This window comes from Ictalurus furcatus, chromosome 7, assembly GCF_023375685.1.
Source record: "Ictalurus furcatus strain D&B chromosome 7, Billie_1.0, whole genome shotgun sequence".
NCBI lineage: Eukaryota > Metazoa > Chordata > Actinopteri > Siluriformes > Ictaluridae > Ictalurus > Ictalurus furcatus.
The window spans coordinates 13,359,598-13,378,849 of NC_071261.1; the positions used below are offsets into that span (position 1 = coordinate 13,359,598).

Below are 19,252 nucleotides of genomic sequence, written 5' to 3' on the forward strand. Positions count from 1 at the left end.
TTGACTTTTTAATATACAGAAGTTTACAATATTTTCACTTGTGACTTTTCTTCTTATAGATGAAATTGTTCCATGAAATCTTAAAATTATTTGCATTACATTTTATAAAAATAGTCAAACGAATCCTACCCGAATCGAATGCACATCGGATGATTCACACTAACAAAGAAAAAAAAAGCAGTTTCCACGGAAACATTTTGACGAATTACACTTCGTGAGTAATACCTACAAATACGACAAAAAAAGAGGAGCAAAGTAGGAAAAGAAAAACCTCACTTACATATAGGCGAGACCGCTCTTAACGTTCACTGAAGAGTCAACTCGCATATATGAATTGTTTTAAAATTTATTTTGTTAATTATAAAGTAAGACATAATGAAACAATTTCAGCTAGCTAGAAGGAATAAAAATAATAATTACAGGTTGTGATATTGGTTTGGGAGGGGTTGGTAGGGGGGAAGCAATGATTCATTTGGGTGACAAAAAGAATCGATTCTTATTAGTGAGCTGAATGATGAAATCAATTAGAGAAGATGGGACTCTTCATTTTTTTTTTTTTTTTTTTATTTCTTGTGCCTGTCATTAGTCACCAGAGAAACACTTCCTACGGTCACAGGTAACACTACGACACATTCAGAGAGTCCTCGGTTCTGATTCGTCACAGAGCCTCCATGTTCGTTGAAAAGTCACAGGAAATCCACGCAAACTGTGGCACTTGGAACAATATGGCATTACAAAAATCCTGGATAGAAAAATAATAAGCCAACATAATGACACATTGATCCAGTCTGCACATCATTCACAAATTATGAAGGAAATAAAACATTAAAAATATTTTTAAAAGAGTAAGAATCTCTTTAAAGTCCTCTTCCTCAAAAAACAAAACCAAAAAAAACACACCCTACACCAAGCTTCCACCGTGTGTGTGTGTCTGTGTGTGGAGTAACTTGTGCCAACATGGAGGTCCACTGAAGTCCATGCAAGTCCAGTCAGATCTCCATGTTAAGGATGTTAACCACGATCACGTCTCACTTCCGCGACTTCATCTTACGCCGTGCTTCTTTTCCTGGACGCTTCTGTCAACAAATATTGGGGGGGAGCATGAAGTTAACACATCTTATAAAAAGTAAACATCATGTTACTGAAGTGATAATATTTAGCACAAATATTCACATTCGTGGTGGGAAAACCCTAGTGGTAGAAAAATGTAATAACGGTGTAACTGATTGTGAGCAGCTCTCATCTCACCTTACTGACAGTAATATCAGCATAACTAAAGAGTCATTACTGACTTTGGTGCGTACCGCACGTGTCTTACACACATACATCTTATATGCATTAATAAAATCACTCATGCTGCAATATGCCACATTTCCAAATACAGCCACAGAAAAGACGACAGCAATGAGGGATTTCACGCCATCGCAGGCTTTTATAAATATAACTGGGGCTTCATATGTAGCCATAAACATTATTTTGCATTTATTTTACTTGTAAAAGTACCAAATAAAACCATTTTTGTTTTACTCTAATTTGTACAACATTATTTCGACTTAGTTGTCTGTGAAGTTTATCTGCTTTGACCTTTTGTCCTGCTCAAAGTCATGACCAGGATACTGGGCTTTTCAAAGGGAAGTTGTTCAACATATATGGTGATTTGGGGGCGTGTCTTTTATGCAAATGAACATGACTGTACACACTTGGAATTTCCTTTTCTTCCCGAGCATTAAACATCAATTTGGCCTATTAAACGTAAAATAACTGCATTTTTAGTCCAAAACATAAAAATCTAAAAAAGCGTCTTACGTTCTTCTTCCCTCCTTTGCTGAACTTCTTGCCCGCTTTTCCGTGAGCGACTTTGGCCCGGAATCCTGACACGTCGTTGTGGCTCTCTTTCGTGTTCCACTTCGAGCCTTTCTTTCTACCACCGAACCCAAACTTCGAGTCCTTGTACTTCCTCTTAGAATTAGGGCTAAAAATAGAGAGTGGGGTTTCATTTAGTGTTAAAGAAACAGGCCTGGAGAAAAAACAAAAAACTAAATCAAACATAGACAATTTACTCTTTAGCTCCGCCTCCTTTAGGGCCCGCCTACAAAAGTTTAAAAGTTAAATTGTAGCAGAAACGAAGACGATACGATGTTAACGATGAACACTTTGAACTTAAATTTGTAGATACAGACCATTGCTATTACTAACACACACACACACACACACACACACACACACACACACACTAATATCAGATACTTTAGTCTCCAGCATGAAACTAAACACACCTGAAGTTAACAGAACTTCAAAGTGAAATTATGAGTCGACTGGATAACTGAAAACTGAATCAAGATCAGAGTACAAGAGTTAAAAAATATTATTAAAATATCACATCACGACACTTTTATACAACACAAATGATATGGATCATAACTGTAGAGCTGTATTTAAAAAAACTGTAAAAAAATGACTTTAATTATACTTTTATTCAATGTCTAGAAAAGATGTGTTCAATCAGAGCATGTCATTATAAGCAATTGTGATAAAAAGATAAATCATGTCACATATCATGGGTATCACGATATTGAGATATACGGTCATACGGTACGGTATCGCCCAGCCCTGCTGCATCCTCACCCTTTCTTGTTGACGTGTGGTTTGGACGGTGCTCCTTCTGCTTTCTTCCCCACAGCGTCTCCTTCCAGGAAATCCAGTTTATCAGTCATACCTGATAAACATCAACAATCCATCATTGTACGGCTAACAAAAAACAAAACAAAAATAAGTTGAAAAAAAAATCAGTGAAAAAGAAAGAGACGTAACCTTTCTGATATTTCTTCACCGCCGTCATCATGGACTTCTTCTCCTTCTGCCTCTTCTGCAGAACCTCCACCTGGACCTGGAGAGTAAAATAAACAAGGACATGACAATAAAGTAAAAATAATTTAAAAATAAATAAATAAATAAATAAATAATTCAATTGAATTAAAAAAAAAAGAGCATATATATATATATATATATATATATATATATATATATATATATATATATATATAAATAAACACACACACACACACACACAGAGAGAGAGAGAGAGAGTGAGAGTTTGGGTTTGAGGTAAACGATCACCTTCTTGCCGTACTTCCTCTGTTCTCTCAGCTTCTTGGCTTTCTCTGATTTCTCCATCGCCATCTGCTTCTGGATCAGCTTCTTCCTGATCTACACACACACACACACACACACACACACACACACACACACACGAATGATTCACCATAAACTTCAACAACAATGTATGAACATTGCTCAATGTGCTGTCGGATTTTTATATTTCTTAAAGAAGTGAGACACACCCAGCCAACCACACACACACACCTTCTGCATGTGCTGATCAGATTTGGCCATCTCCGCAAAGTAATCATCCGGCCGTTTGGTGGGAATCTTTAACTTCTTTAACTTGGGCAGCGCTTTGAGGACACTCGCCTGGGCCTGTCGATAACTGGAGCACAGCAATGAAGAGGATAACGGGTTAGAGAAAGTGTGTGACATTGTGTAAAAAAAAGTGTCCCTCCAGGATTTCGTGATTCTGCGATGGCAGACATGAACTCAAAATCAAGCAAACGCCACAATATTTGGAGGAGCTCAGAGGATTTTCGAGAACCCACAACCTTTCGAAATCAAAACACTCACAAGTACATCTCCCTTTGAAAGTCGTCGTCTGCGTTGATCTCGTCTACATCCTGGCTCGGCTCCGTCCTGCCCGCCACTTTATCCACGATGTTCGCGGCAGGCAGAGTGGTAAGGTCCAGCCTCTCCACCCAGGCCATATTCCTCTTAAACTCCGCCAGGCATTTCTTCAAACCCTCCTGATGAAACGAGACCGTGCTTATAAAACTACAGCACTGATTTTTCTGACTTGTCACATCTGAACAGCTTTATAAACTCACCACGTCATTCTGTGCTTTTTTAGGTTCTTCTAAAGGAATGTTCATGCCAGGTTTGAGGAGCCCTTTGGAGAAAGCTTCTTGAAGCTTGGAGATAAAAAATAAAAAAGTGAGCAGAAATGAGGACTGTGGTCACATCAAATCGCATTATCTTAAACTAAGCTCTGAACCTTTCATAATCACATCATGCCATATACCCCTGATATAATTATCAATTCATGTGTTCTAAACTTTATTAACTACATTAACTAGTTAGAGTGAAAATAAATGAAAACCACATTCAAACTTTGGGAATTTCCCAAAATGTTGGATTTCATCCTGAAAAATAATATAATGTTAAACATATTGGGTCTGGTAAAGGGGTATATAACATACAAACACACATGTGTGTGTGTGTGTGTGTGTGTGTGTGTGTGTGTGTGTATATATATATATATATATATATATATATATATATATATATATATAAAATAAAGTTTATACACAACACTCATTTATAAAGTAGCAAAAAAAACAAGTGAAGACTGTTTTAAGGAGAATGTCAAACAAAATTTAAAAAAATCACAATTTATTAAAAATGCAGAGTAGAAGAATAATTCTGACATGCTATAATATAATAAGACAAAGTGTGTTTTTATATTATCTATAACTAGAGCTAAATCCCCCTCTCTTTTATTAGCCTAAAGCTAGCAAGACGCACAAAAACTACAAATATGCTTAAAAATAAATCCTCACCTCTCCATCTGACAGCTCAGAATCCTCCTCTTCAGATTCCGCTCCCATCTGAGATTCCTCTTCTACATCCGACATCTTGAATAAAAATAAAAATAAATTTTTATGAAGTTTATTTTCGGTTCTCACGTGCGTTCCTCAGTCGTGGCTTGCTGTACGACTTCGCGCACGCGCATTTAAAAAAAAGGTCCGGGTAGCGCATTGTTTATCTCGAACAAACGTTCCGGTTAACGCCGTGTCAAATTGATCCTTTATCACCGGTGATAAGCGTTAACGAAATAACTAAACATTTTATAATAAAATATTTCCATCATTTTTAATAATAATAATAATAATAATAATAAAGTCACGTTCTGACTTTATTTTAAGAACAAGCACTTGGTGATACTATTGTGTGGTTACCTAGGAAGGTGGAGGGAGGGTTGGAGTTAAAGTTTGCCGTAACCCTGGTTACTGTAAACCGTGGCTGGATGTTAAATCATCTCGAGCTTTGCACATACAATCGTAGTTAATTTAGTTAATTAACTCATTAGCTTGGTGCACGGATTAACGCAGCACGCACTGCATCTATGACTTAAGACTTCCTCTCTATTGCTATAAGATTGATCGCGCTTGTGAACTGGAGGAATAATGGCTGAAGTCCAGGTACACCCGCACCGCGTTTTCGGTGTGCGCGCAGCAGTGAGAAATAATTTGCACTTTCTTGATGAGCAAACGGTTGTTTTTCCGTGCGGGAACAACTGCGCGCGCTACAACCTTCACCAGAGGTGCTACAGGTTCATTGCAGGTGAGTGTGTGCGGTAAACAATGAATAAAACAACCTGTGTGCTGAAACACTCGGGTTACTGTCACTACAGCACATCCCCATGTGTTTTATTCTTCTTATACCACTTACGCTATAGCAGCTACAAACAGTCGTTCCTTCACCAGCTTCTCTTTATTCTCTCTCCTCAAGTTCATAAGACAGAAACTTAAAGTTCACCTTCACCTCTCACTGTTACAAAGCGCTGACACTGGAGACTCCTTCATAAATGTTAAACAAATGACCGAAAACTCATCATAGCAATGGTGGAGCACTCCTTACTTGTACACATCCTTGGTGTGAACAAGCTGTTGCTATAGAAACAGTAACATATTAGAACATATTTATGGGTGTAACGCCTACCCATAAACAGTAGTAGAATCATCCATAAGGTTCTATGTGACGTTTTAGGTAAAAGAATGCGCTTTTTATAGCGCTGCTAAAGATGGGAGAAAAGTTCGTGCAAAAAACGCTGACTGAAAAATATAAAGTTTCATTTTAGTTACATATTATTGCTTAACATCATAAAATCAAGGAACTGGCCACTGAAACCAGTTCTGAGGTCTCGGTACTCACTTTTGCTGTTTGCTAACAAAGTGTCAATGGAACACCATGATGAGAAAATACATTCAGAGATGTTTTAGACAAAATTTAGAGAAATATTTATGCATTTAATGAGGAATAGGAGAGAAAATAAAGCTGGTAGAAAAATGATGCGTTAATATTCACTCACTCCTGTAACCATTATATACTTATAGAAGCAGTGATGCTTGAAGATATCAGCAATTATCAGAAAAAAGGTATCATGACGTTCATATATCACAATATGAATATCAATATTGATTTCATATTATCCAGATCATAAAAGAAGTAAATAAAAGTTATAGTGCGGTATAGTATCTCAGTTTTATCCCTGGATGTGACCCAAATTTCCAAGATGGAATTGTACGTTAAGGGTTGTTTTTTTGCCTGCATATGTTGCCCTACAGGTACGGAGAGGACCCAGGGCATGCAGGCGCTTGCCATCAGCCCCAACTGGCGCTATCTGGCCGTGTCAGAGCGTGGCGAGAGAGGCACCATCACTGTCTACGATCTGCAGCACGAACAGAGCCGTAAGAGGAAGGTGTTGACGGGCGGCGACGTCAGCGTGCCGGAATTTGTCTGTATGGCATTCTCTCCCGACTCTAAGTACCTGCTGGGACAGGGTGGAGGACCTGAGTGGACCCTCATCTACTGGCTGTGGGAGAAGAATAAGGTCATTGCTACGGTGAAGAGCACAAATTCTGGCCCTGTTTATCAGGTAGAAATTTTAGAATGTCCAGAAGACAAAAGTCAGTCTGAGTCGAAATGTGCCAGGGGAACTGGAAATGGGTTACCTAAACCTTACCCAGTTTCAAAAACAGTTATTACATTGGACTAAATATAGCAAACTCTGTGCTTTAAATTGCTTTATATCTGTATAATTTTTTTTTTTAAATCGCAGGTGTGAAATACAAATATTAGCATTTAATCAGCTGAAACGTGAAAGCATTTGTACAGATGATTTTCTTTTCCCACTTCTCCAGGTCAGCTTTAACCCTCAGGACAATACGCAGGTCTGTGTGAGCGGGAGTGGCATGTTCAAACTTTTCCGGTACGTCGATGGCGCACTGAAACAGACCAACTCTGCAAAGTTGGAGACACAGAAAATCCTGTCTCACTCATGGATGTCTGAGGAGCGCATCATCGCTGGAACAGAGACAGGACGACTGCTGGTGTTTGAGTCGGGAGACCTGCGTTGGGAGATGAGCGTGGCCAACAAGATAGCTGAACAGGAGAATAAGGGGTAGAGATTCAAGATGGCTGGTTTGGCTTTTGTTATCCTGAAGTAGTTTGTATTTCCCTTTGCCAGGCAGTCTATTTCAGTGAAGGTGCAATATTCTGCAAGTGTAAAGTTTTAATCCAAAGTGTGTATTTCCGAAAGTGCGTAAGATGTTTAGAAGGCAAAGTGGTAGGAATGAAGACAGGGAGAAGCTCTGAACCACTGAAGGTCGAGGACGCTGAAACACAACCTTACTTAGATCTCAGGCAAGGACATTCCAGGAGATAGTGAGTAGTGAGTGGGTGTAGTTCATTACAACATCATTTCAACTGGGCTTTCATTTCCCCACAGACAAATGGAGGATGAGACTCCATCAGCTCCAGTCTTGATGCCACGAGTGACCGCCATCAAGGCTTATTCTAAAGGCTTCGCATGTTCAGCAGGTCCAGGAACTGTGTGCCTGTTTGAGAAAACCGAGGAGAAGGGCGGCTACAGACAAATCAGGGAAATAAGGGTGAGCACAGACTCTCTAAATCTACATCCCCAAAGTACTATCTGGTCTGTGGTGGTCCTGCAGTGTACACTCTGTGTACAGTATATGTCCAGTTGCGGGGTCGGCTTCTTGTGCTTGAGACACGGAGGTAGATTTAACCCTGTGTAGCACAGGCCAGGAAATTTTAGCATGTGGATGTTATCATTAACTCCTGTTCTGCTGCTGAAGTTGATGTACACTTTTATTAAATTCAGTTCCCAATGAGCGTCCAGCCAGGTTCAGTCCGAGAGATCACATCCTTCCAACTGTGTTTGTGCTAAGATTCAGTCCAGACGTTCCTTTGCCCAGGAAGTCCATTGGTCTAGAGCTGGTATTGCAAGTCCTCCACTGTCCACTTTATTTCTGTTCCACTGCTCCTGGTTAGACCTGAAAAATGGGGCGGCTAAGGATAACATATTAAAGACAACTCATCTATGGCAGGGGTGTCCCGTCTTCTCCAGAAAGGGTTGGTGCGGATGCGGTTGCGGTTATTCTTTCAAAAGCGACAGCACCTTTCGAACCTCTTTGTAACTCTTTGGTTTTTAATGATATTTCAGATACCTCCAGACCCATGCAGCAACGAGCCAAGTCAGGCAGAGCAGCAGGAGATCACCACGATGTGTATCAGCCCATCAGAGGAGACTCTGGCCACCAGCACTGACCGAGGCCAAATTTACCTGATCGCACTCGCCTCGGCTGAGATCAGCAAGGTACCATGGGAACACGATGTGTAGATGATGACGCTTTGTGTCACATGGGCGGAGTGTTTCTTCATACACTGTGTTTGTTATCAGGGCATGCAAGCGCACTTTGAGTTTCTGTCCCACTCTTTTCACTCGGGGGTCATCACCGGTCTGTCCGTCTGCATCCGCAAACCGCTCATCGCCACTTGCTCCGTGGACCACTCCATACGCATCTGGAATTACGAGACTGGGTAAGACCTTCTGCTTGTGTCTTCAGGAAGGTAGATCTCCAGGAACACGGTTGGTGACCACTAGTATATACCATCATCATCATCATCATCATCATTGTTACATTACCAGCTGTTTCACAGTGCTGTGGATGTTTTGGGACTGAATGACAGTGTAGTAGTTCTTTTGTTTGTTTGTTTTTTACCTCAGTGTTTTGGAGCTGTATAAGGAGTTCCAGGAGGAGTCATACAGCGTGGCCTTGCACCCGTCCGGCCTCTTCATCCTGGCGGGCTTCTCCGACAAGCTCCGCCTCATGAACCTGCTCATCGATGACATTCGCACCTTCAAGGAGTTCACCGTGCGCAGTTGCCGAGAGGTGCGTCCCCACCGACCTGCCTCGACAAAACAGTTGTCGTGCATGTGCTGAGCATACGATGTAAAATGAATCCCTGTCCGAATGCAGTGGTTTGAATTGTAAGATACTGAGAAGTACTTCAATTTTACGAAGCTTCGAAGAATTATGAAATTTTGTCTTCAGACGGGCTCGAACAAACTTAATACCTGCCCTTCAGTCATGCTAATTTACATACAGTTGGTCCTGAAGTGACTTTCAGGCTGCATGTGGAAAAAAATGAATCTATTTGTATTGAATCTGCCCACTATTTTACACGCCTGTATAGAAACACCCCAAATTACATATTAATTAATTTTAAAAAAAAGAAAAGGAAAGGATGTGTTGTTTTGCACACATGAATGACACAATTCTGAAGAAATACAGTAGTGTGGGAAATAATGCTTTGTGTGTCCTCAGTGTGTGTTCAGCCACGGGGGTCACATGTTCGCCGCTGTCAACGGTAACGTGATTCATCTCTACTCCTCCACGACCTTCGACAACATCCTGAATCTGAAAGGTCACAGCGGCAAGGTCAGTGCAACTCGAGTTTCCACCGTCAGCATGCAAAGTGTGTTTCATATGTATATGGAAATGAGAGGGTGTGGTCTTGAAGGGCATAGATGGAGAAGTGGGCGTGGCTTCCTGTTTATATACGGAAGTAGAACGTAAGTTGGAAGAAGGACGTCATATTGTACATGTACAACAAGGTTGTTTTTTTTTTTTAAACCAGGGAGCTCACATGAGCCAACCTGACAGAACATCTGAGTGAATTTAAATTATATTTATAAATCTTCATAACCTTTACTGATAGCACTGACTAAGTTAGCTAATAGGATACTATAAGATAATTTTCAAGCCATATTTTACATGTTTATAATGTAAAAGTACTTACATAAATCTTTTGGATAACATGGGCTAATAAGCGGACAAGATTCCTGATAGATAGATAAATAAAACCAAATCAATAACGAACTAAAAATACAAATAAAAATATTATTCACTGTATGAATATACAACAATTTAAGTAAGACTATCTCTTATTATTATGTGTATTATAAAATAATAACATGGAAAAATACAGTAATGTCATTTCATATCAGTATGATAATCAAAAATTAAAAACACATTGCAGTTAATATTATGTACATTAAAAATGCGGAAAAATGTCAAATAAGTATTTACACTCACATGCAGAATAATTTCCATGGAAAACAAATGTACCTGAATAAAAAATAGTCAATAAAAGCATTTTTATGTAAAGCATTTTTATGTAATTATATGTGATATCATAATAATAATAAATAAATTATAAATCCATGAATGTGTATGTGTGTACTGTGTAAGATAATGATGACTCCAGCTCTGGCCCAGCAGGTGCGTTCGGTGGTGTGGAGCACTGATGACAGTCGTCTGGTGTCGTGTGGGATGGACGGAGCGGTGTACGAGTGGAACGCCCTGAGCGGCCAGCGTGAGTCCGAGAGCGTGTTGAAGTTGTGCAGTTACACCGGCGTGGCGCTCTCACCCGACACCCGGAGCATCCTCGCTGTGGGCAACGACTGCACGCTGAAGGAGATACAGGACTGCCAGGCAAGTCCGGAAAACTGTTTGCTTTTTTTTTTTTTAAGCACTTGAACAGAGAGGTGAAACTACAGTTTACGTTGTAGCTATCTAATAAGTTCAATAATTAAATACACAACAAGAAGTGACAGTTTTGTTTTTTAATTTGTTATTTCTATTTTTAAAAAGGGGCGTGGCATATACTCCAAGTGCGTCTTGTGCAATTTTATCTGCAAAACTGAGTCTTCATATTAAAATACATTATACAGAAGTAGAAATGGAGGGCACGGTGACTTAGTGGTTAGCACATTTGCTTCACACCTCCAGGGTTGGGATTTTGAATCCCTCCTGGAGTTTTTGCATGTTCTCCCTGTGCTTCAGTTTCCTCCCCAGTCCTAAAACATGAGTTGTAGGCTGATTGTCTGTTGCGTGTGTGTGTGATTGTGCCCTGGGCGTCAAGGGTGTCCCCCACAGGCTCCTCTGCGTCCGTGTGTAGGATAAGTGGTAAGGAAAATGGATGGATAGATGGATGGATGGACGGTAGTAGAAATGTTGGCAGAATCCAGTGCATAGGAATGGAATTTTTTCCTAATGATTTAAGCAAATGAATAAAGAACAGCATTTTGGCAATGACACGGCTCGAATACGAAAAGAGAGAGATGATTGTAGTTTTAGCTTATTCAGCAAAGAAAAAAGAACAAAAAGAACGAAAATTGTTGTTTTTCATCCAACGTATCTCACAACTGCAAACGAGCAAATAAACATTTAAACAATTAAACAAACGACCCAGAAATCAATCTGTCTCTGGGCTTGTCTCGTTTTCGCCATATTTTCTTCCACTGTATGTATTTCTATCGTCTGTATATGAATAAAGGTTGCTTGTATTTGTATTTTTTGTATTTAGGTCCTGAGGGAAGTGGCCTCCGAGGATGTTATCTACACAGCCGTTGTCATGACTCGCTCAGGCCGAGCACTCTTCACCGGGACCTCCAGTGGCACCATAAGGGCCATCAAGTACCCTTTACTCATGCAAAAAGACTGGAAAGAGTACCAGGCCCATTCTGGTCCCATCACCAAAGTATGTGTGTAGTGTAGCACTGTGATGATATGCTGAGATAAAGAAAACGGAAATAGTTTTACTGTTAATGACATTTTATATACAGAGAGACTGTAACAAAGCACTGGAACTGGAGACTCCTTTCTTAAATATTAAATAAACATCTCCTTACGGAAAACTTCCCCATACCAGCAATTACACATGCTGTTCTTGTTTTTTAATCCATTTCTTCTTAGGCTTTGATTATGTAGCGTGTCCGCCATGCAACTCCCTGTGAGTTAGTGCTCTCTCATTCTGTGATAGTGCATGAGCAACAGTTTGAAAAGATTTTGGCGTCGGAGGCACATCTTAGTGTTTACTTTCCCAGAATGACTACATTAGATGAGAAAATGGGATAAAACTTCAAAAGAACATTAATTCATACTCATCCAGCCCTAGTGTGGTGAAAATGCATGTTCCTTCCTCACCTCCACAGATGGCGATCACGTTCGATGATCAGTACCTGCTGACCGCTTCAGAAGACAGCTGTCTCTTTATCTGGAAAATCATTGAGCAGGAAGGACGCGGGCTGAAGAGGGACAAAGAAATAAGCTACGCGGAGGAGATCCTCATCACCAAGCCTGATCTAGAGGAAAAGGTATAAACATGAGCAATATATTCTCATAAATCAAATGTGTGATAAGTGCTGATGTTTTTTTTTAACTTAATAACCGTCCAAAACAAATTATTACAACTGAAGGGCAGGTATTAAACATGTGGAAGCAAAACCGCAGTAACATTTTTTTGATATAATTTTACCATTTTACTTTATGAACACACTCATACACATGCCCTCTTTTACACGTCTCATTATCTTTAATCAGTGTTTGTACTTGAACGTGATTACAGATGATGTGCAGTGCGTTTTTGGTTTCAGTTTCGCTTTTCCAGGAGATCTGAACTCTAAGAACACGACTATAAAGATCAACTATCTCATTTTAAATATCATTTATCCTCCAGAATTTGTAATATGACATCGAGTTAACTCAGTTATTCTGTTACCGTCCAGAACCAAATCATGCTGGAACTTAAGACGCGGGTGGAAGAGCTGCAAACGGAGAACGAATACCAGCTGCGTCTAAAGGACATGAACTACAACGAGAAGATCAAGGACCTCACAGAGAAGTTCATCCAGCAGATAGAGTCGCTTACAACCCAAAACCTGGTCAGAGCTTCCTGATTCGCAAAACAGATTAGCAAGACCGGGCGGGGGGGTGTAACAGCTTTACTGATACTGACACTGGAGGCTCCTTCCATAAACGTTACATAAATATTTTCTTACAGAAAATGTCACCATATCAACCATTTTCTTTGTTAAATAACAATATTTAGCATGTCCAACATTAATCTTGATATTGATAATGAGTTTAGATTTTAACGTTTGTCTGGTTTTAATATATTGAAAAAAAAAAGTAAATGATGGAAAATAAACAAAATCGAGTTGTACATGTTGTGTCTCACACTACAGGAGCTTAAATCCGAGAAAGAGAAGCAGGAGGTCACACACCAGGAGGCGCTAAAGGACATCATAGAGAAACACGCTAAAGAGCAGCACGATCTGGGTAAATACACTCACCCCGGGTCATCTAGGTTAGGGTTAGGTTTTATATTTCACAATACAAACCTGAAACGTCTGCGTCAATTCTGCTGGAATTTTTGATTTTCTTTAGATTTATGAAAATGACACAAACAATATTATACTATTCCATACTAGTTGAATGTTTGTACATCCCTTAAGGATTCTTTGGTTGTCCCTCTACGGGAACTCTTAAAGGTTCTATGTAGAACCCAGCAACAGAATATTTCCCTATCATGAAATGATGCCTGACAATGAAATGTCACATGCATGCAACGTCAAATTTATTCCCCAGGGAAAATACCCAGTTATATTTACCCACTTACCCAGTTTATACTTACACGCTTAGAAAAAGGGTTCTTCAAGGGTTCATCTTAAAGGGTTCTCTTTAATTAATACTTCATTGGATTATTAAGGGTCCTTGACTTGAAAACCCTTTCTGATAGGAAAAAAAAGCATTTTGAGTACAACTAACTAAAGATCCGAAGCGTGTAGGGTCATAAAGTTTTAAAAGAACCTCAAACAGACCGGTACGTCACATCATTAGCAGCCTCTACAGAAAGCGTCCACTCTCAAAAGTTTCACTTTGCACAACAAAGACATTCAGTTTACATTTGTGTGCATCAGCCTTTAAAAAAAAAAGCCAAACTGGCATGGCTACTGATGGCCCCGTCCACTTTTCAGCTATGCTAGCCTGATATTAGTAATAAGCGACAGCATTTTAAGACTTTGTTCACTATGAAAGTATGCGATCGGAGATGAATTTGCTCTCAGAATCCACCAACAACCAAAAGCTGATGCTGGAGTACGAGAAGCACGAGGAGCTGCAGCTGAAGTTGCAGAGGATGCAGGAGAGCTATGAGGAGAAACTTCATGATCTGGAGGACGAACGTCTGCGTGCCCTGGAGGACATGACGCAGTTCTACGAGGCCAAGCTGCAGGAGAAGGTGCTCGAGCTGGGCCAGGTGAGGAAGTTGTACTGCGGAACCCTTCGTTTCCTTCATGCGCCGCCCCTGACCACACCCACATTACTCTCTGCTAATTAATTGGGATTAATTCTGCAGCTTTGCGATTATCTCAGTGTTTTTTCCCACTAGTTTTTCTGCTTTTTGCTTCTCATTAGAAGCATAGTCCCTGTTTAAAAAGTCAACTACAATCTGGAAAGATATTATACCCTAAATAACTTCTAATTTACTGATTCTTGGGGGAAAAAAGGATAAAAGTGAAAATAAAATAAGTGATTCTTGATATCCAAGATGGCCACTCCCATAAATAATACTCCAGTGTTCAGTTATAAGGTGACGTTTAGTACAGGTTTATAGATCTTCACTGAAAAACCGGGTGTGGTTTTAGAATTTGAGCCCTGTCCATACATATAGGGCTATCTTGTTTGTCCATGCATATAGGGGTATCTTGTTTGTCCCCACATATAAGGTATCTTGTTTGTCCACATATATAGGGGTATCTTGTTTGTCCACGCATATAGGGGTATCTTGTTTGTCCACACATATAAGGGTATCATGTCTGTCCACACATATAGGGGTATCTTGTTTGTCCACACATATAGGGGTATCTTGTTTGTCCACACATATAGGGGTATCTTGTTTGTCCACGCATATAGGGGTATCGTGTCTGTCCACACATATAGGGGTATCTTGTTTGTCCACACATATAAAGTATCTTGTTTGTCCACATATATAGGGGTATCTTGTTTGTCCACGCATATAGGGGTATCATGTCTGTCCACACATATAGGGGTATCTTGTTTGTCCACGCATATAGGGGTATCTTGTTTGTCCACGCATATAGGGGTATCTTGTTTGTATGAAACCGGCATTTTGGGTCACACTTATTTACACGCCTGTTTTTATCTCGTCTCATCAGTGTCAGGACGAATCTCAGCAGCAGTTGCGAGAGTTTGAGGAAATGAAGAAGCAGACAGAGGAAGACGGCGATCTCGAGCTCCACGACATCCGCGTCAGATACGAACGCAAGCTCTGGGAGGAAAAGGAGACCAACTTGAAGCTCAACGGAGAGACGAGAGTCATGAAGAAGAAGGTGCACCACCACGTTAACACATTTCCCCACCCGCAGTTCTAGTTCACGTGCTCCATGTTACGATGGATTAATGCGTGTACGCGTCACTGCAGTTCACCAGCCTGCAGAGGGAGATCGACAGCCGCGACCTGGAGATTGAGAAGCTGAAGGTGGAGCAGCAGAAGCTGCATGGCATCATCAAGGCTCTGGAGAAGGACATCATGGGACTGAAGAGGGAGATCCAGGAGAGAGACGAGACCATTCAGGACAAGGTGGGGCTCGAAATGAGACTTTCATTATTAATGATCAAATGGAACATGAGGGAGAAGGATTTGTGTAAAGATCAGTTTGTCAATCGGTCAGTTCCATAAATATTGGCACCCTTCATGAAAAGGGCAATCTAATCTAAACAGTGGGATTCGTTATTGAGTTATTTTAATATAATATTTATTTTAAAAGTTTACATAAGAGGTGTATTTTTTTTGGGGGGGGGGAGGTTTGAAATTATTGGCACCACAGCCCAATTACTATGTGGTATTTGCAACTTTTTCTGTAAAGTTTGGAGTCACTTTTTACAACATGCATTTTTAACTGTACTGTAGCTGCATTTTTCATAGATTTCTCAAAATCCAAAGATGAAAGAAAGTCTCTTTTGTACTGAAAGTAGACTTGGTCAAAAGTAAAAACGGAATTTCTGGAGCAAGACTGTAATAAAAAAGAAAAGAAAAAAAATAATAAAAAAACAATGACTAATGTGTGTAATGTTCTTGTTCTAGAATTCTAAAATTATATACAAATTTTGGAATTATTATGAAGAGAATACCTGGGAATAATATTGGCACCCCTCCCCCTTATAGTAGCTGCTGATGATGCTTGCCTTACATTTTTTTCATGAGTTCTCTGGTGTAAATGCATTATTCGATTTAAGACTGATTGATCGGACAGTGTAATGAGATGGACATCTGGTATTTTCTTTGCAGGAAAACCGCATCTACGATCTTAAGAAGAAGAATGATGAGCTGGAGAAGTTCAAATTTGTGCTGGAATACAAGGTCAAAGAGCTGAAGAAGCAACTCGAGCCACGAGAGAATGAAGTGAAGGAGATGAAGGAGCAGGTCCATGAGGTGAGAAGTATAGATTTAAACCTGCACACACGGGCAGATATATAGTATGTACGGTATATAAATTGAACTTAACTGTGTCGTGGACATGCCTACTAAATGCTCCGCATTAGCCTCAAACTGCAGTTTAAACGCTGAAGGATTGTTCCTTAATGTGAAGTGCTTAAATTTAGAAAATTAGTTTTGCTATATAAGTAGTTTATTTTGTAATTATTACACAGTGCACACTAATATCACAAATGCTCGGCGTTTATGACTGTCTGATGAGAGGATGCTGTTGTTTCAGATGGAGGCTGAGCTGGAGCAGTTCCGTAAGAAGTGCACTCAGCTGGATCTTACCATCTCTGAGCTGAAGCTGAAACTCAAAGCCACGACCAGGGAGAGGCAGAAAGAGAGGCAGAGGGTTTGTTCGGGTGTTTCTCATCATTATTGTCATTAATATAATAGCAGAGCTGTTTACCGAAAGGTGTCGAGTTATTTTTACGTAGCGGTAAATACAAACGTAAGACCTACTGTTAAATTTGTTTATATTTCTCGCAACCTGCCGTTAACAATCTGTGAAATCTCAGTGTCAGGATTGTTATCATGAATGTGTTTTTGACGAACCAGGTAATTCTTTTGCATTTACCTGCAGATAGTTGGGTTTTACGGTGTTGAATGTAGTGTGGATTCTTTCCCCGCAGGTCCAAGATGTACAAGCTGTACTGCACAGGTTTAAGACCGATCTTCACAACTGTGTGGGCTTCATCCAGGAGCCTAAGAAGCTCAAGGAGAGCATTCGAGAGATCTATGACCGCTACATCCAGCAGTCAGATGTGGTGAGATGGACACACACACACATACACACACACACACACACACACACACACACACACACACACATACACAAACCCCTGTATGTTCACATCTGACTGAGTATGATGACTGTGACAGGTGGAGATAGTGGGAGTGGACGCTGATGTCCAGCGAGAGTACAGCAGGCAGAGGGAGCACATGGAGAGGAACATGGACTCGCTCAAAAAGAGACTAGCAAAGGACATCAAAGTGCACGAAGCGAAGAACATCAAGCTCATGAAGGTTGGGTTTCAATTCATGCAAAACACGTAATCGGCCTGGCTAGCCTAATCTGAGAAGGAATATTAGTGTTAGGTAGTGTTAGAAATAGCTACTCACTGGAACAGCAGCAAAAAAAAAAATGCTGGACAGGCCACGCCCACAAGTGACACAAGCTACCTGTACCTGTTTTTTCCTCGGTTTGAATCTCACAATTTTGCAATCAGAGCTCAGAACTCTAACCCCTGAGCCTCAACAGTTCCTGTATCGCAGTGTATTCTCTACAGCCATTCTCATTTATACAGTAAGCCACGTTTAAGCTGATTACATTTTTTTCAGCCCTACTTTGGTCATATTGGAACAATGAGAAGAGCTTCCTTTCCAACAAAAAACTGTTCTTGTTTCAATTTGCTCAACAAAATATAAAGAATATTAAAAGTTTATTGCTAATATTCCGTATTGCGTATTTGGACATACATTTTTCAGGTGTATTGCTAAAAAAAAGCTCTAAATCTAAACACACATCCTAGTGAACTGAACATGTGTACATGAGTCTGACCTTCTGCTTGTGCATGCGTGCTGTAGGAGAACGTCTTCCTTATTAAAGAGGTTAACGATTTGAGGACAGAGCTGAGGCTGATGCGAGCGCAGATCCATGAGTACGAAACCCAGAGAGGCTTCAGTAAGAACAAGAGTGCCACGCGCATCAAGTGTGAGTCACAGAGGACGACTTAACGTCTGTTATTGTGTTATTATACAAATTAATTACGTGGAAACCCCTGTGAGTTACTGTTGCTCTGAATATTTATTTATTGTTCATCCTGTATAACTCGGTTTTCCGTTTATTCCGGCAGCGCCGTCCTCGGATTCATCACGGCTGAACTTTGAGGGCGAGGCCGAACGCATCATCCAGCTGCAGCGCCTCGAGATCCAGCGGCTGAGGCAGGACGTACTGCAGGGTCAAGGTGAAGGTCAGGATCAAAGCTTTGTCTTGCCGAGCCTGCCGAGCAGCATCAAACTACCTGCCCTTACCACATAAACACTCATTATACCGCGTACACACTCTTCACACCATTTACACCCTCATTCCACCACATAAACCCTCTTCACACCACATACCCACTCATTACACCACGTAGACGCTCATTACACCTCATAAACACTCTTTATACCATGTACACACTCTTGACACCACATACACACTCTTCACACCACATAAACAATCTTCACACCACATACACACTCTTCACACCACATACACAATCTTCACACCACATACACACTCTTCACACCACATACACACTCATTACACCTCATAAACACTCTTCACACCACATACACACTCATTACACCTCATAAACACTCTTCACACCACATACACACTCTTCACACCACATACACAATCTTCACACCACATACACACTCTTCACACCACATACACAATCATTACACCTCATAAACACTCTTTATACCATGTACACACTCTTCACACCACATACACACTCTTCACACCATGTACACACTCATTCCACCACATTTAAATAAAATGAAGTTGGATATTGGTCCTCGTTTGTGTCCTGGGTTTTTTCTGTAAGTTCTGTTCTTGTATATAAAGTGTGTGTGAATGTGTTTCAGAATAATCTATGTTAAGATCATGCTAAGATCAGAGCGTTAAAGTGCTATTTAAGACTACGAGTGATGTTAAAAC

The 19,252-nt window shown here is 40.4% G+C and overlaps 2 protein-coding genes and 1 long non-coding RNA gene across 9 annotated transcripts; 1 reads left to right on the forward strand and 2 right to left on the reverse strand.

The window, feature by feature from the left end:
- On the reverse strand, window positions 1-5,701 carry ebna1bp2 (EBNA1 binding protein 2). 4 transcript variants are annotated; one of them, XR_008386286.1, is made up of 10 exons: window positions 4,668-4,837; window positions 3,936-4,019; window positions 3,679-3,854; window positions 3,364-3,487; window positions 3,118-3,207; window positions 2,812-2,887; window positions 2,626-2,716; window positions 1,807-1,972; window positions 901-1,076; window positions 1-742 (listed from the first exon to the last, which is right to left on the reverse strand). XR_008386286.1 is itself a non-coding variant. In XM_053628641.1 (10 exons), exons 2-10 carry the CDS (start codon window positions 4,740-4,742, stop codon window positions 1,029-1,031), a joined length of 930 nt encoding a protein of 309 aa, XP_053484616.1. In that variant the 5' UTR covers window positions 5,560-5,701; the 3' UTR covers window positions 1-1,028. The 4 variants fall into 4 exon arrangements, 3 of the variants coding, with proteins under 3 accessions (XP_053484616.1, XP_053484617.1, XP_053484615.1); XM_053628641.1 differs by adding an exon at window positions 5,560-5,701 and having other exon boundaries at window positions 1-1,076; window positions 4,668-4,742; XM_053628642.1 differs by having other exon boundaries at window positions 1-1,073; window positions 4,668-4,839.
- cfap57 (cilia and flagella associated protein 57) lies at window positions 5,082-19,094 on the forward strand. Of its 4 annotated transcripts, none has more exons than XM_053628635.1 (24): window positions 5,082-5,451; window positions 6,225-6,266; window positions 6,456-6,766; window positions 7,032-7,291; window positions 7,414-7,533; window positions 7,619-7,781; window positions 8,357-8,509; window positions 8,594-8,733; window positions 8,921-9,086; window positions 9,522-9,635; window positions 10,479-10,691; window positions 11,566-11,739; window positions 12,194-12,355; window positions 12,767-12,922; window positions 13,226-13,319; window positions 14,108-14,298; window positions 15,218-15,391; window positions 15,484-15,642; window positions 16,351-16,494; window positions 16,778-16,894; window positions 17,175-17,309; window positions 17,425-17,568; window positions 18,130-18,256; window positions 18,399-19,094. In XM_053628635.1, exons 1-24 carry the CDS (start codon window positions 5,295-5,297, stop codon window positions 18,581-18,583), a joined length of 3,801 nt encoding a protein of 1,266 aa, XP_053484610.1. In that variant the 5' UTR covers window positions 5,082-5,294; the 3' UTR covers window positions 18,584-19,094. The 4 variants fall into 4 exon arrangements, with proteins under 4 accessions (XP_053484610.1, XP_053484612.1, XP_053484611.1 ...); XM_053628637.1 differs by having other exon boundaries at window positions 6,456-6,721; XM_053628636.1 differs by lacking the exon at window positions 6,225-6,266.
- On the reverse strand, window positions 11,651-12,324 carry LOC128609827 (uncharacterized). The gene is made up of 3 exons (XR_008386287.1): window positions 12,186-12,324; window positions 11,891-12,012; window positions 11,651-11,771 (listed from the first exon to the last, which is right to left on the reverse strand). It is a non-coding gene; the product is annotated as an uncharacterized LOC128609827 (long non-coding RNA).
- Window positions 19,095-19,252: the final 158 nt, after the last annotated feature.